Genomic DNA, 13979 nt, shown 5'->3' with positions numbered 1-13979 from the left:
TAAAAAAAAAAAGACTGTTGGCGGGGCTGCCAATCGTGCGGTGCCCCTGATGGATGTAACATTATGCACTTTATTATAAAATGTGATATTTCACGTGACGAGTGTACACATTTGAAATTTAATCTGGCTATCGTAAAGTTTTGAAGGCACTTTCAAAGTTAAAATATGTCGATATTTTGCAGTGGGGAATATTTGTTTTTCTTTTACCTTGTTTTAATCCTTGCTTTTCATGTTTCCTATCTGTTTTTCTTGAGGGATCAATTTCAGTGGTCACTCTCCATTCATTACATGACAACACTCGTTTTGGTTGCAGAGCAAAATAGAACATTCTTCTGAGTGGTGTTTCATGTCAAGGCTGTTCAAAAAGCTAAGAATGCAAGTATGTAGTTATTTTGCATAGAACATTCCCCACTCATTTTCAACATCCACAATGTAGTAAAAGTCATTATCAGTTAACCATCTGCATATTAGTGTGATTTTGTAAACTGAAATTTATTAACTTGATATGTTTGCAAAGCATTAGAATGATAAAATTTGCAGAAACCTGTATCTCCAAAATAGTGCAAATTCCTACATTTCTGAATGTGAAACAGAAATGGACCAGCGAGTCAGAAGACAAATGGTCCCTGTAAAATGCTGAGGAATGGGGAAGATGTGTCTCAGAGTGGAATCTCAGAGATGACAAAAAAATTGCTGTAGTAATTCAGTGGGTCAGATGGCATCTGTGGAGAGAAATGGACTGATGATGTTTTGGGTTGGGATCCTTCAAATTAACGAAGACTCCTGACCAGAAACATTGCCTGTCCAATTCCCTCCACAGATGCTACCTAACCTGCTTAATTCCTGCACAATTTATTGTTTTGCTAGCGATTACAGCATCTTAGCACCAGGTAACTATCCTTGTTCTGTCCTCGAGGAATGAGGGTGAAAACTGAGATAGTGAGATTCAGTGAAGGGCTTTTAGCAATGCTAGGTGGAAGCTGCATTTCAGAAAGAAAGACACCTGTATGGTGTACATAATTAAGCCATACACAAGTACAACTGGTAATGCAAGGAGGCAAGTCCCTGAGCACAGAATATATGCTGTTATTGCAAAAGTGTTATTAAACTATATACATATTTGAAAAGTGCAAGACCTGCAATGTGGTAGGTTAGAAGATTGGACTACACTACCGTATGGGAGGACTGTTCAGTAGCCTGATAACTGGGGATTAAGATATTCCTAAAACTGGTGGTGTGTGCTTTCAAGTTTTTATACCCTCTGACAAACGGGAAAGGGGAGAAGAGGGAATGACTAGGATGAAAATGGTTCTTAATTATGTTGTCTGCTTTATGAAGGTAGGATGAAGTCTGGGAGCAGTCGATTGGGGGTGGGGGAAGGAGGGGGAAGCCGGTTTAAGATGGGCTGGGCCACAGCCAAAACTCCACAATTCCTTGCAGTCATGGACAGAGCCAAACCAAGCTATGATATATCCTAGTAGGGTAATTTCTATGATGCATTTTGTGCTATTGATGCTGACTGGGGCCTGTACACACCTACCTTTCTGAAGTATTGGCAGCAAATTGAAATTGAGTGTCTCCTGCATGAGTGTGGGAGACTGTACCAATGCAGACACCAATGCACTGGAAAAAATGTATGAGTGGGCCTGAGTAGGACCAAAAAAGATTATTCCACATAACCTGCAAATACGTGAGCATAGCTTTTAGTTCATGTGAGTTTTTGCAACATACGAGGAATTTCATTTGTCATACCAATAAAAAGCAATAGAACTCACAAAATTTATTTTAACATAAACATCCACCACAGTGACTCTTCCACATTCCTCACTGTGATGGAAGGTGGAAAAAAGTTCAATCTCTTCCCTTGTTTCCTCTCCCGTGGTCGGGGGCTAGCCTTCTGTTGACGGGGTGCTCTTTGCTCCCGTGGCCGGAGGCGTTTGAGCCCCCACATCGAGCGATCAAGCTCCCGTATAGGGAGGGGAATCTCCGCACCCCCAAGCTGGATGATCGGACCCCGGCTTGAAGCTGGTCGAAACCTTCTGTGTCGTTTGGAGCTTCCCGGCATCAATCTCTACTCGAGACTGCAAACTCCTCGATGGTAAAATCCGCAGGAGAGTCGATCCCAGGCAAGGGATCAGCTCCAATGGTAGATCCACTTACCCGCGGTGGGGCTCAAAGTCAGTCCCGAGCAAGGCCGCCAGTTCTGTGATGTTAGGCCACAGAGCGACCAGTGATAGGATCTGGAAAACAATCGCATCTCCGGCAAGGTAAGAGATTGGAAAAAAAGTTTCCCCCCACACAAAACAAGCCATGGAACATTCGCACATACTTTTAAAACACAATAACAAAAAAAGGAAAAGACAGACAGACTGTTGGCGAGGCTGCCATCGTGCAGCGCCCCCTAGTTGTCCGTGACTGACTACTGGCATAGTATATTGTCAAGGTGAACCAATGCAAGAGAAGTCATCCTCTGTAGACTTATTTTTCCTGTACATGAATTCCATGGGTCTAGAACAGAGAGTGTTCCCGGGGCGCTACGGTCTCGCGAGAGGGCGCTAGGGGTTCTGAGAGAAATAGTGATAAACTAGACTAGGGGTCCAATCTGGTCCGCGGGATGATCGCCCCAATGCCAGAGCGGGCTGCAGCTGTCCCCGATGCTGGGTCGGGCTGCAGATGTCCTTGGTGCCGGGGCATCCGGGCTCCCCGAGCCACTGCTCGTGCGTGTGACCCGCCTCCCTAGTCAGCCACGTGCTCCTTGTATGGCGTGAGAAGCTGCGCACTGCCAGCATTGTGATGACTCCTTGACTGACATCCGACCTGGCAAATTGAACCGCAGATACTGCTTGGGGAGGGCGGGTTCTAACGTGGCGAGAGCCAGACAAAAGGGCTGACCGTCATCCAGCATGACTGATACCAGGCTTACCCAATAGGAGAAGGGACCGCTCTTTGGGCAGTCGGGTGTGGCCAATGAGGGAGGGGTGGGCGCTAAATGGGGTTAGGTTGCTCAGTGCGGAGCGGCTAGGTGCTGTGTTCAAATGCTGTGAGGGAAAAAAACAATATTGTAACGCTGAGTGCAGCGCGGTGGATACTTTTCTCTTTACACTGTGTGGAGCAGCATGGCGAAGAAGAGGGCTCAGCTGACTGCAAAGCGTCTCTGTTCTAGGCCCTTCCCAGTCTCCCGATTGTCCCAGAAACCTGCACTGACCGGGAGAGGCCACAACCTGGAGTCTCTCTTGGATGCCAGTGCTAAAATGATGGCAGAGAACATTAGCAAACACAAATGTAAACCTAACGAAACAAATTGTTGTTTCGTTAGGTTTGCATTTGTGTCTGCTAATGTTCGATTTCAAATGGTTTATTAATGTAAAGGGTGTAGCAATGTACAACATTTTGAGATTTAAAAAAATCAAGTCAGCAATTTATCCCATCAGATAAAGCATCAAAATAAGTTTAATTTGACACCTAATTCACTTTCATATCTCAAGTATTTAAAAAGTTATGGCCATTTTCATACTCGGAAATTAGCATCTTGTTCCCTATTGATTTTCTATGGGGGAAAAAAAAGCTGTGATCGTGGACAGTCAAAAGCCTATAACTTTCATAAAATTAAGAGAACAGAATGACATTTTCAGTTATCATAGATTGAAGCATTCTGAAACAAATATAAAATAATCTAACTTGGATGACCTGAAATTAAAGCATATAATTAGTTAGTTACCTAATTGTAGCTAATTCCAAACTTCAATTACTAGATCTAAACATCTATCCATTTCTTAATAAATGATCAACATTTTTAAATAGCCTAAGTGTCCAAATAATATTCACAAACAATTCACAATAAAACATGATTTTTAAATCTCATTTACATTAATTTATAGGCCAAATGGAAGGAATTTAGTGTTTAATTGCTGTAAATTAAAGTCCATTTAAATCAGCTTTCTAGTGGGTTCCTGTGAACGCGCTGGTTTAGAACGTTCACATTGCGATAGATTTGTGCCCTCAAATGCCCAGAAAAATACTGCGGGATATAATGGGCCCAAAATTAGCTACTCGCAACATTAAACTTTGTATAAAGGGATCTTAAGAAGCCCTTTTTAACGTAAAAATAAACAGCCTACCTTCCATTTTCCCCTGTATGAGATCTGGCCCGTTGTCGGCGGTCGGGGGTTTAGAGGTTAATTTTTAACCTACTATAACAATTAAATAAAGCCCGTAAAACTAATAGCTCAAGCAAGGGAATCTTCCAGCGATTTTTCGTTAATAATTAACTAGGCTGAACCTCGTTTTGAACAGCCTAGGGAAACTCGCGTTTTAAACCCGCCCCCCTCTAAACGGCACCAAAATCGCGCACATGGGCTGGGACAGATTTTCAGTGACGCTTCAGGTACGTTTTGCAACATACCTAAAGGGTGTGGCTCCCAAAACAAACTTCGTCAAAATAGCATTGTTTTTTCTGTCTCATCACAACTTTCTTATTGTTAGATTGTAAGCTGATACCAATCATAAAAGTAATGCTTATTAGGCAATCTTCATAAGAAACGAAATTCGTAAAGTGAAACAATTTGTAGTTATAGCAGGGACGGAGACACATGAGAGTAGGTTGAAAAAACTAAGGTAACGAAAGCTGTGGGAGCATGCGCACGTGTGTTCGCGTGTGCACAACTGATCAGGCCCGTGACCTAAAATTAGTTTGACACCCCTGAACTAGACCAAGCATGGACCCGTTGGGTCCCACTCCCCAACGCAATATTCCCCCAGTAGCAGTCTCCTGTACACAACGCTGGATGTTAAAATGTCAATCGCGGCCCGGTAATCCTCCCCCAACTAAGCAGGCACAGTTGGGGGAGGATTGTGACGCCAGAGATCGCCATGGTGAAGTAAGTCAAAATGGTAATCTCAAAATGGCGGCGGGCCCGGCAACCCCCAACACAGGGATTCCCTGAGACATGAAAATTATTTCAAGGGTTTCGCAAGGGTAAAAAGGTTGAGAAACGCTGGTCTAGACCGTCTACAAGACTGATGCAGGATCCTAAAGGTAGAAGACTGATGAAGTTTAGGATGCAGGTTCCCATAGGTATACAGTTGCATTAATCTTTTGGAATAGTATCAATAGGTTTGATTTGGAAAAGTGTCAGTGAGTCTAATACTCCATTGGCATATGAAGACATTCACGTGGTTTGACATGGATATGTATATAGTGTATCCTCAGGAAAACTGGTAAAGCCATTAGCAGATGGTATAAACTGAGACTCATCAACCAGTTTGTTTGGGCTCATCAACCAGTTTGTTTGTGGAAGGCAGAAATGGGTGTTGTTAGTTGTTTTATATCCCAAGATCATAAGCTTCATTACTCAAGCCACACACCATCTCGGTCCCATGATATGTAAATGATGCATGTGAAATTGTATTTGTTAATTTGGTAATAAAGCAGTAGTACTGCTGTGAGGTTTGAAAATACTGAGACAAAGTTGAGCCAAATGTCCTTCAAGTCCAGTGTAACCTTTTGCTGATAATGTGCTATTTATAATAGGTTGGTTTGTTCTTAATCTGGCCAGTTGCCCATGCTTGATCCTGAACTTTGCCATCGGCTTCCCTGTGTGACCCTGCAATTCTAAATTTTGACATGTTTGGCTGCTTGGTCAATTTGCATATATGGCTCTGTTTGATGTTGAAGCCCTGGAGTCACCTGCTGACTGTCAGTTTTCCATCTAAGTTTTCGAACTGGTTTTCTCCATCTAACCTTTCAGCACATCAACATTAGTAACCTGCTTCAAATGGATGGGATTGCATATGATGATCATCCCTGATGTAAAACCGAGTATCTGAATATAAAAGACTTCCTACTCCTCAGTTTGGTACATTAATACTGTGTTGCGATGCATTAGAGCTGCTCAGAACTGGCAAAAGATCCACATATTACAAGTTGTAACATTTGACCTTGAGCTGTCATCCAGAAAAATTGGCAAGATTATTTTAGGAATATTAATTAGTTTCTGAAGGGGGGGCCAAAAGTTAATATACTGTCTATCTTTCAGGATGGGTGCATGCATCTAACTTACAAGATGGGGCACATATAAAAAAAATGTTTTTTTAAACAAATAGGACATAATATTAAAATGTATCGAGTATCTACTGAATTGTGAAAACTGCTTTTGAAATGGGACTTGGTTCATAAATTCTTGGAGCAGAGTTTGGCTGTTCGGCCCATCAAGTCTACTCCATCATTCAGTTATGGTTGATCTATCTTTCCCCTCTCAACCTCGTTCTCCATGTAACCCCTGGCACTTTTACTAATCAAGAATCTGTCAATCTGGTGATGAATGCTAGACACTACAGATGTTGGAGTGTGCATTAAGTTTTTAAGATACCATTGGGGAAACGTGCATCATTTGATCAAAATAGTTCTTGCATATTGAATGATGCAGAACAATTTGGTTAAGTTGCCTTTTGGGAAAGTTTACATCAACTTGTAGATGTGTTTGTGGTTGCACCTTTACCCGAATGATTGAAAACATGTTGGGCTTTGGCAGCTTGTTTGGGTCTTCCTGAAAGCAAAGGGTTCTTGATAATTACAGATTAAGGATAAAAGATATGCAATTGTGTGTTCAAGCAAAATGCTTTAGGCTAAAGGGTGTCTCTTTACCACCTACATATTGACAATCCAATTTGAGATCAGATGGAGGGTAAGCAGTTGGGATGTGCTTCTGCACCTGGCTTTGTTTCACAAGACTCAAATTAAGTGCATTGGTAATTAAACAGTTATCTAATCCCTTTGACTATGTGAATGTTTATAGAGACTTTGCTAAAATGGTATTTCATTATTCATGTGAAAATCAGTCATTTTAGTTAGCAGCCCATAGAGTAAAAGACCAATTTGCATGATGGTCCAATGTAATAGAAAAATCCTGTATCTTATTGGTAATTCATCTTTTGAAGCAATCATTAACAATGTTACCCTATGTTTTGTGAGGTTGTGATATTTCAAAATTGGGCTTTGTTGCACCAAAACTGGATCAAATGGTCTCTTTCCAGCTGCCTGTGGGAAGAATAAAATTTCCAAAGTACATTTAAAGGAGCAGTTTAACCAATACATTTAAGTATTCTAAAAACTTGGTGTTGTATAGTAATTGCTTTGACCTGCAATGTTGCCACAAGTGCATGTATTTTTGTGATTTGATGACTATACTAGCCTGTGGGATTCTACTGTTTTTCCCATATCCTTAATTTCGACATATTTTGGTGTTTTCTTTGAATGATACATTGAAGTGCGGCGCTAATCAAATATTCCAGTCCATAAATTATTATTTTTAGAAACTGGCTATTTAGCTGATCTGCAGTGCTCTTAACTAGCGAGAATGATAGATATTCAGGATGAAGAAGGGTCTAATCCCGAAACATCACCTATTCCTTCATGGATGCTGCCTCACCCGCTGAGTTTCTCCAGCATTTTTGTCTACCTTCGATAATCAGGAATGTGTTCAGCTAGCTGAATAATTTACATTTTAGTTACCTCTTTGTCACAGATGGGTCGGTTTCCTTTTGGAGATCATTTATCTTAGTTATCTCACTGGAATAGTGGGGAAGGGTGAGCAAAGTTAGCCTTAATTAGATCTTAATTCTAAACATTTGATTGTGGAGGGTTTTGTATCAGTAGCAGAGACCTTGAGGTCATTCCTCTACTGAATCCGAAGGATGTATTATAAAAGCCAGAATATTGACTCGTGTTTGAAGTGTACTGCTTGGTTAACCAGTTTAACCGGTGTAATGTGTAAGAAGGAACTGCAGATGCTGGTTTAAACCGAAGATGACACAAAACAGGAGTAACTGGTTTAAACCGACGATGACACGAAGCAGGAGTAATGGGCAACATCTCTGGAGAGAAGGATTGGGTGACGTTTTGTGTCAAGACCCTTCTTCAGATTGGTCAGGGATAAGGGAAACAAGAGATATAGATGGTGACGTGGAGAGATAAAGAACAATGAATGAAAGATATGCAAAAAAATAATGATGATAAAGGAAACAGACCATTGTAAGCTGTTTGTAGGGTGAAAATGAAAAGTTAGTGTGACTTGGGTGGGAAGGGATAGAGGGAGGGAATGCCGGGGTTACTTGAAGTGAGAGAAATCAATATTCATACCACTGGGCCTTTAGCTGCCCCAGGGAAGTATGAGATGCTGTTCCTCCAATTTGCTTTTAGTCTCACTCTGTAAATGGAGGAGACTGAGGACAAAAAGTTCCGTGTAGAAAGGGGAAGGAGAATTAAAGTGTCCAGGAAAACGGGAGATCAGGTTGGATCACACGGACTGAGCGAAGGTGTTCCGCAAAACGATCGCCCAGTCTGCGCCTGGTCTCGCCGATGTATAAGAGTCCATCTTGAACAACGGATACAGTAGATGAGGTTGGAGGAGTGCAAGTGGACCTCTGCCTAACCAGAAAGGACTGTCGGGGTCCCAGGACAGAGTTGAGGGAGTAGGTATAGTGACGTGTTGCATCTTCTGCGGTTGCAGGGGAAGGTACCTGGGGAGGGGGTTGTTTAGGTGGGAAGGGATGTTAACCAGACAGTTGTGGAGGGAATGATTTTAAGCGGCAAACGGTGGAGATGGGAACATGTAGCTAGTGGTGGGATCCCGCTGGAGGTGGTGGAAATTTCTGAGGATTATGTGTTGTATGAAGGCTGATGGGGTGGAAGATAGGACTAGGGGACTCTCGTCTCTTTTGCGACAAGGGGGAGGGGGAGCAAGGGCGGAGCACCGAGGAGATACCAGTGAGGGCCTCATTTATGATGACGGAGTGGGGAGAACCCCCATTCCCTAAAGAATGAGGGCACAGTCGTATGAATATTGATTTCTCTCACTTCAGGTAGTCCCGGCATTCCCTCTCTCTCCCGCCCAAGTTGTACTAGCTTATCATTTTCACCCTACAACCAGCTTACAATGGCCTGTTTCCTTTATCATCGATTTTAGCATACAGTGGCCTCTATAATGTTTAGGACAGACCCATCATTTAGTTATTTGCCTCTGTACTCCACAATTTGACATTTGTAATAGAAAAAATCACAGGTAGTTAAAGTGCACATTGTCAGATTTTATTAAAGAGTATTTTTACACATTTTGGTTTCACCATTTAGAAACATACATAGTCCCCCCCCCCCCATTTCACGGCACCATTATGTTTGGGACACATGGCCTCACAGGCATTTGTAATTGCTCAGGTGTGTTTAATTGCCTCCTTCATAAGAGAGCTCAGCACCTGTCTTTCCTCCAGTCTTTCCATCAACTTTGGAAACTTTTATTGCTGCTTATCAACACAAGGACCAAAGTTGTACCAATGAAAGTCAAAGAAGCCATTATGAGACTGAGAAACAAGAATAAAACTGTTAGACATCAGCCAAACCTGAGCTTACCAAAATCAACTGTTTTGAACATCATTAAGAAGAAAGGGCGCTGGTGAGCTTACTAATCGCAAAGGGACTGGCAGGCCAAGGAAGACCTCCACAGCTGATGACAGAAGAATTCTCTCTATAATAAAGGAAAATCTCCAAACGTCTGTCCGACAGATCAGAAACACTCTTCAGGTGTGGATTTGTCAATGACCACTGTCCACAGAAGACTTTATGAACAGAAATACAAAGGCTACACTGCAAGATGTAAACCACTGGTTAGCTGCAAAAATAGGATGGCCCGGTTAAAGAGCAACCACAATTCTGGAAAAAGGTCATGGACTGCATTTCGTTGTCTCTGTACTGTACACTGACAATGACAATTAAAGTTGAATCTGAATCTGACAGATGAAACAAAGATTAACTTATATCAGTGTGATGCAAGAGCAAAGTATGGAGGAGAGAAGGAACTGCCCAAGATCCAAAGCACACCACATCATCTGTGAAACACGGTGGTGGGGGTGTTATGGTCTGGGCATGTATGGCTGCTGAAGGTACTGGCTCATTTATCTTCATTGATGATACAACTCTCTAGAATTTAGAAGATTGAGAGGGGATCTTATAGAAACTTACAAAATTCTTAAGGGGTTGGACAGGCTAGATGCAGGAAGATTGTTCCCGATGTTAGGGAAGTCCAGGACAAGGGGTCACAGCTTAAGGATAAAGGGGAAATCCTTTAAAACCGAGATGAGAAGAACTTTTTTCACGCAGAGAGTGGTGAATCTCTGGAACTCTCTGCCACAGAGGGTAGTTGAGGCCACTTCATTGGCTATATTTAAGAGGGAGTTAGATGTGGCCCTTGTGGCTAAGGGGATCAGGGGGTATGGAGAGAAGGCAGGTACGGGATACTGAGTTGGATGATCAGCCATGATCATATTGAATGGCGGTGCAGGCTCGAAGGGCCGAATGGCCTACTCCTGTACCTAATTTCTATGTTTCTATGTTTCTAACTGCTGATGGTAGTAGCATAATGAATTCTGAAGTGTATAGACGCATCCTATCTGCTCAAGTTCAAACAAATGCCTCAAAACTAATTGGTCAGCAATTCATTATACAGCAAGACAATGGTCCCAAATATACTGTTAAAGCAACAAAGGAGTTTTTCAAAGCCAAAACATGGTCAATCACCTGACCTGAACCCAATTGAGCATGCCTTTTATATGCTGAAGAGAAAACTGAAGGGGACGAGCCCCCAAAACAAGCATAAGCTAAAGATGGTTGCAATACAGGCCTGGCAGATGCTCTGAGTATTGAAAAGGACTATTTCAATGTCAAATTGTAAAGCAGCCAGTTTTTTCACTTTTTTTTTTGGTTGCCTAAAAAGCATTTTGAAGGACATAGCTGCCATGTAAGTAAGTCTGATACCATAATTTAATGTTGCAGATCTATTTTTACACTAACAATGAAGGAATGCCTTCTAGCAAGAATAGGTTTCTTGCCATGTAGTGTTTTTGCTACTCAGTGTGGATAGTTAGTATTCTTATCAGTTTCCTGGATGTTAGGATTTGGGATCTGGCCAGGTTTTTTTTGTATCTTAAAATTAACACTCCGGCTTCTGATACAAAATGTTTACACCGGAAATTTATATTTTTCAGTTGACTCTTGCCGTAAGAGGTGCTCCCAAACTATTATTTTGTGCCAGATTGGTGGGAGATGGTGAGGAGAGGGAGATTGAAGAGGAAAGGGTATTTTAGAAATGACTCTCCTTCTACTCTTCTGCCCTCGAACTGTGTTGTCTCTTTAAAGAACTATTTTGAAATTCTCTGCTCCTTGTTCTACCTCCATCCTCCCTCCAAAAAAAGTTTTTAAAACTTACATTTTTGTGTCATTTATATCTAATAGAAGACTTATCGTTTTTGTATTACACGTATAATACTTGGCATTGGAAGATTATTGCATTTTACTGCTGCCTGTTGTAATGTGATTCACATTTTGTGTGCAATCTGAGCAATACAATCTAACAATGGTGTTTTTCATATACAGCCTCCAGAAATAGATGTGCTGGTTGGAAAGGATCGTCAAAGTTTCTTCACCAATGGCTTGGTCCTGGGAGGAAGGAAATGCTCTGTTATCAGAGATAGCCTGTTTATTGATGGTGACTTCACAATGGATATCAGGACAAAGAGCCAAGCTGGGGAACCAACGTACAATGTTTCTGTAGGCAGAGCTGGCAAAAGTGAGTGCTGCAGATCTAACACCTTTTGGAAGTTCATTTAATTAAATATTGCACCTCCTTATAATAAACTTGCGATTTAAAAAAAAATTGTTTTAATGTATAATTTCATAATTAATTGTCTAAAAAGGCATAATGATAGCGATGAGAAAAACAATGATCTAGTAGGTTTTCCCAATCTACTGAACAAGCAATTTCACAAGTTTGACTTCAAAAAAATAAAGGATTGTCTACTTTTCCCTCTTGTTGAAATAAGGGAATCTGTCTAGGCACGTTTATTTCCTGTATAGGAGTTATTTTAGTTTTGCCCAAGCCATTTATTTTACACAATAAAAATTATAATGATGGCCAATTAAAACATTTTCCAATATTGTCTGCAATATAAATTAAGATTCCTGTGGAATAGCCTGAATGTTGGTGTTTTTCCATCTGCTCTTTAGCAGTCTGACTGTTTATCTGCATAAATGTAGCAAATGTCATTTTACATGCATATCCAAGCATGAAAGTTGTGAAACATGACATTTACAAGTAGGAATCAGGCACTTGCCTTGCCATTGAACTCTGCACTGTAACTGAGAACACTAGAGTATATAACACCAGTACCTACTGGTCTGGCATTGCTGTTTTTTCTGAGGTTGGTTGGGTCTGAGGGTTTGTAAGATTCAGTTGGGCTGCTTGCTAATTTGCAAGGCTATGCATCATGAAATGTTCAGCCTACCTTGTTTTCTGTTCATTTGTCACGCTACTGATAGTAGAAGAGGTGGATCTTTCAATAGGTGGATATTATTTGAGGATTCTCTAGTGGCTTGGATGCTGTTAGACTCTTTACAGTTGCATCCACCTATGAAAATGTGGGAATAAAATTGCATTCCTGACTTTGTTGCAAACGTTGGAGGCGTCAGAATCATTGACCTTTCAACATATGTTGGACAGCTCTGCAGGTACTTTTGGTTAGGTGATATCTGAGACTAATAAGTCGCTGACCTTTCACCAGGACGTGTGCAACATGGTCATAGATTTGAAACCGTCTCCATAACCAATGACTGCCCGCCTGATATTTCCAACATCTTGTTATTTTTGCATCTTTGTTTTAACCACAACTAATGTAATTTAGTTTAGAAATACAGCGCGGAAACAGGCTCTTTGGCCCACCGAGTCCACACCGACCAGCAATCCCCACACACTAACACTATCCTACCCACACTGGGGACAATTTACATTTATACCAAGCCAATTAACCTCCACCTGTACATCTTTGGAGTGTGGGAGGAAACTGAAGATCTCAAAGAAAGCCCACGCAGGTCACAGGGAGAACATACAAACTCCGTACAGACAAGCACCCATAGTCGGGATCGAACCAGGGTCTCTGGCGCAGTAAAGCAGTAGCTCTACCGCTACGTCACCATGCTACCCTAAAGTGTATTTGTACACTTTTCTGCCGTTTACTCGTGCTCCACTGATGTGCCTGAGAAATTATTTCAGATGAAAGACTGGTATGTCTGGTCCGGATTTTCACTAAATTTCAACATTGCTTAAGTCCCGCAAGCATTTCATTATTAAATGTTTGATATGCTATGCACTGTAGTATCTGACATTTTAAATGATTCCAAGGTATTGATATTCGGTCTGAACAATTTAATTTCCCTTCCTTATAGTAAGTTAATAACCTTAGACTTTTGGCTTGCTTTTGAAGCAAAAGAGTGCTAAACTTACATTTACATTTTTTAAGTAGTAAGTTCCATTTTGGAGAAAGCCTAATATAATAGGGCATGCAATTCCTGTCCATACCTTTGTTATTTTGGGGAGAAATATGTAGGATTGTGCAAATTTAACTCTGAATATGGTCAGTCAACACAGTCAAGGAAACAGTCCTTTGGTCCACCATATCTACGCTGGCTAGGTCCCTATGAATGCAAATCCCACAGTATTTGTCAAATGCTCATCTGACTGTATAACAAAAGGGGATTTTGCTTCCTCAATGCACACTTTTCCTTTTGGCAATGTTCTCCAAAGTTCAACCATCCTCTAAATGAAGACATTCACTTAGGTGTCAGAGGTTATTGGGAGAGGGAGGACAATGGGGTTAGGAGGGTGAGATAAAGCAGCCATGATTGAATGGCAGAGTAGGCTTGATGGGCCGAATGGCCTAATTGTACTCTTTTTTTCCATATGACCTTTTTCCATATCCGCCCCATGACTCCTACATAACTTTGTGGATGGGGGGAGTTTTAAATACATCAATCAGCCCTATCCCTTCCTCACATTCACCATTCTAACCCCAAGCCAGTATAATGTTTTTGGTGAAGTGCTGCCATCTGAAATGTTTGATAGGGAGCTCCAGCTTACTTGGATCTTCTTGAGTGAAGA

The 13979-nt window shown here is 41.4% G+C and overlaps 1 protein-coding gene across 2 annotated transcripts in view; it reads left to right on the top strand.

The window, feature by feature from the left end:
• pfn2a (profilin 2a) overlaps window positions 1-13979 on the top strand; it is a 42851-nt gene that overhangs the window by 14760 nt on the left and 14112 nt on the right. For both annotated transcript variants that reach the window (XM_055645720.1, XM_055645721.1), the window contains exon 2: window positions 11423-11615. In XM_055645720.1, the coding sequence (XP_055501695.1) occupies window positions 11423-11615 (193 nt within the window). The remainder of the gene's footprint in view (window positions 1-11422; window positions 11616-13979) is intronic.

Source organism: Leucoraja erinacea, chromosome 14 (assembly GCF_028641065.1).
Source record: "Leucoraja erinacea ecotype New England chromosome 14, Leri_hhj_1, whole genome shotgun sequence".
Lineage (NCBI taxonomy): Eukaryota > Metazoa > Chordata > Chondrichthyes > Rajiformes > Rajidae > Leucoraja > Leucoraja erinaceus.
The sequence above is the reverse complement of the archived record's forward strand: the minus strand, read 5'-3'. Positions and strand labels throughout refer to the sequence as shown.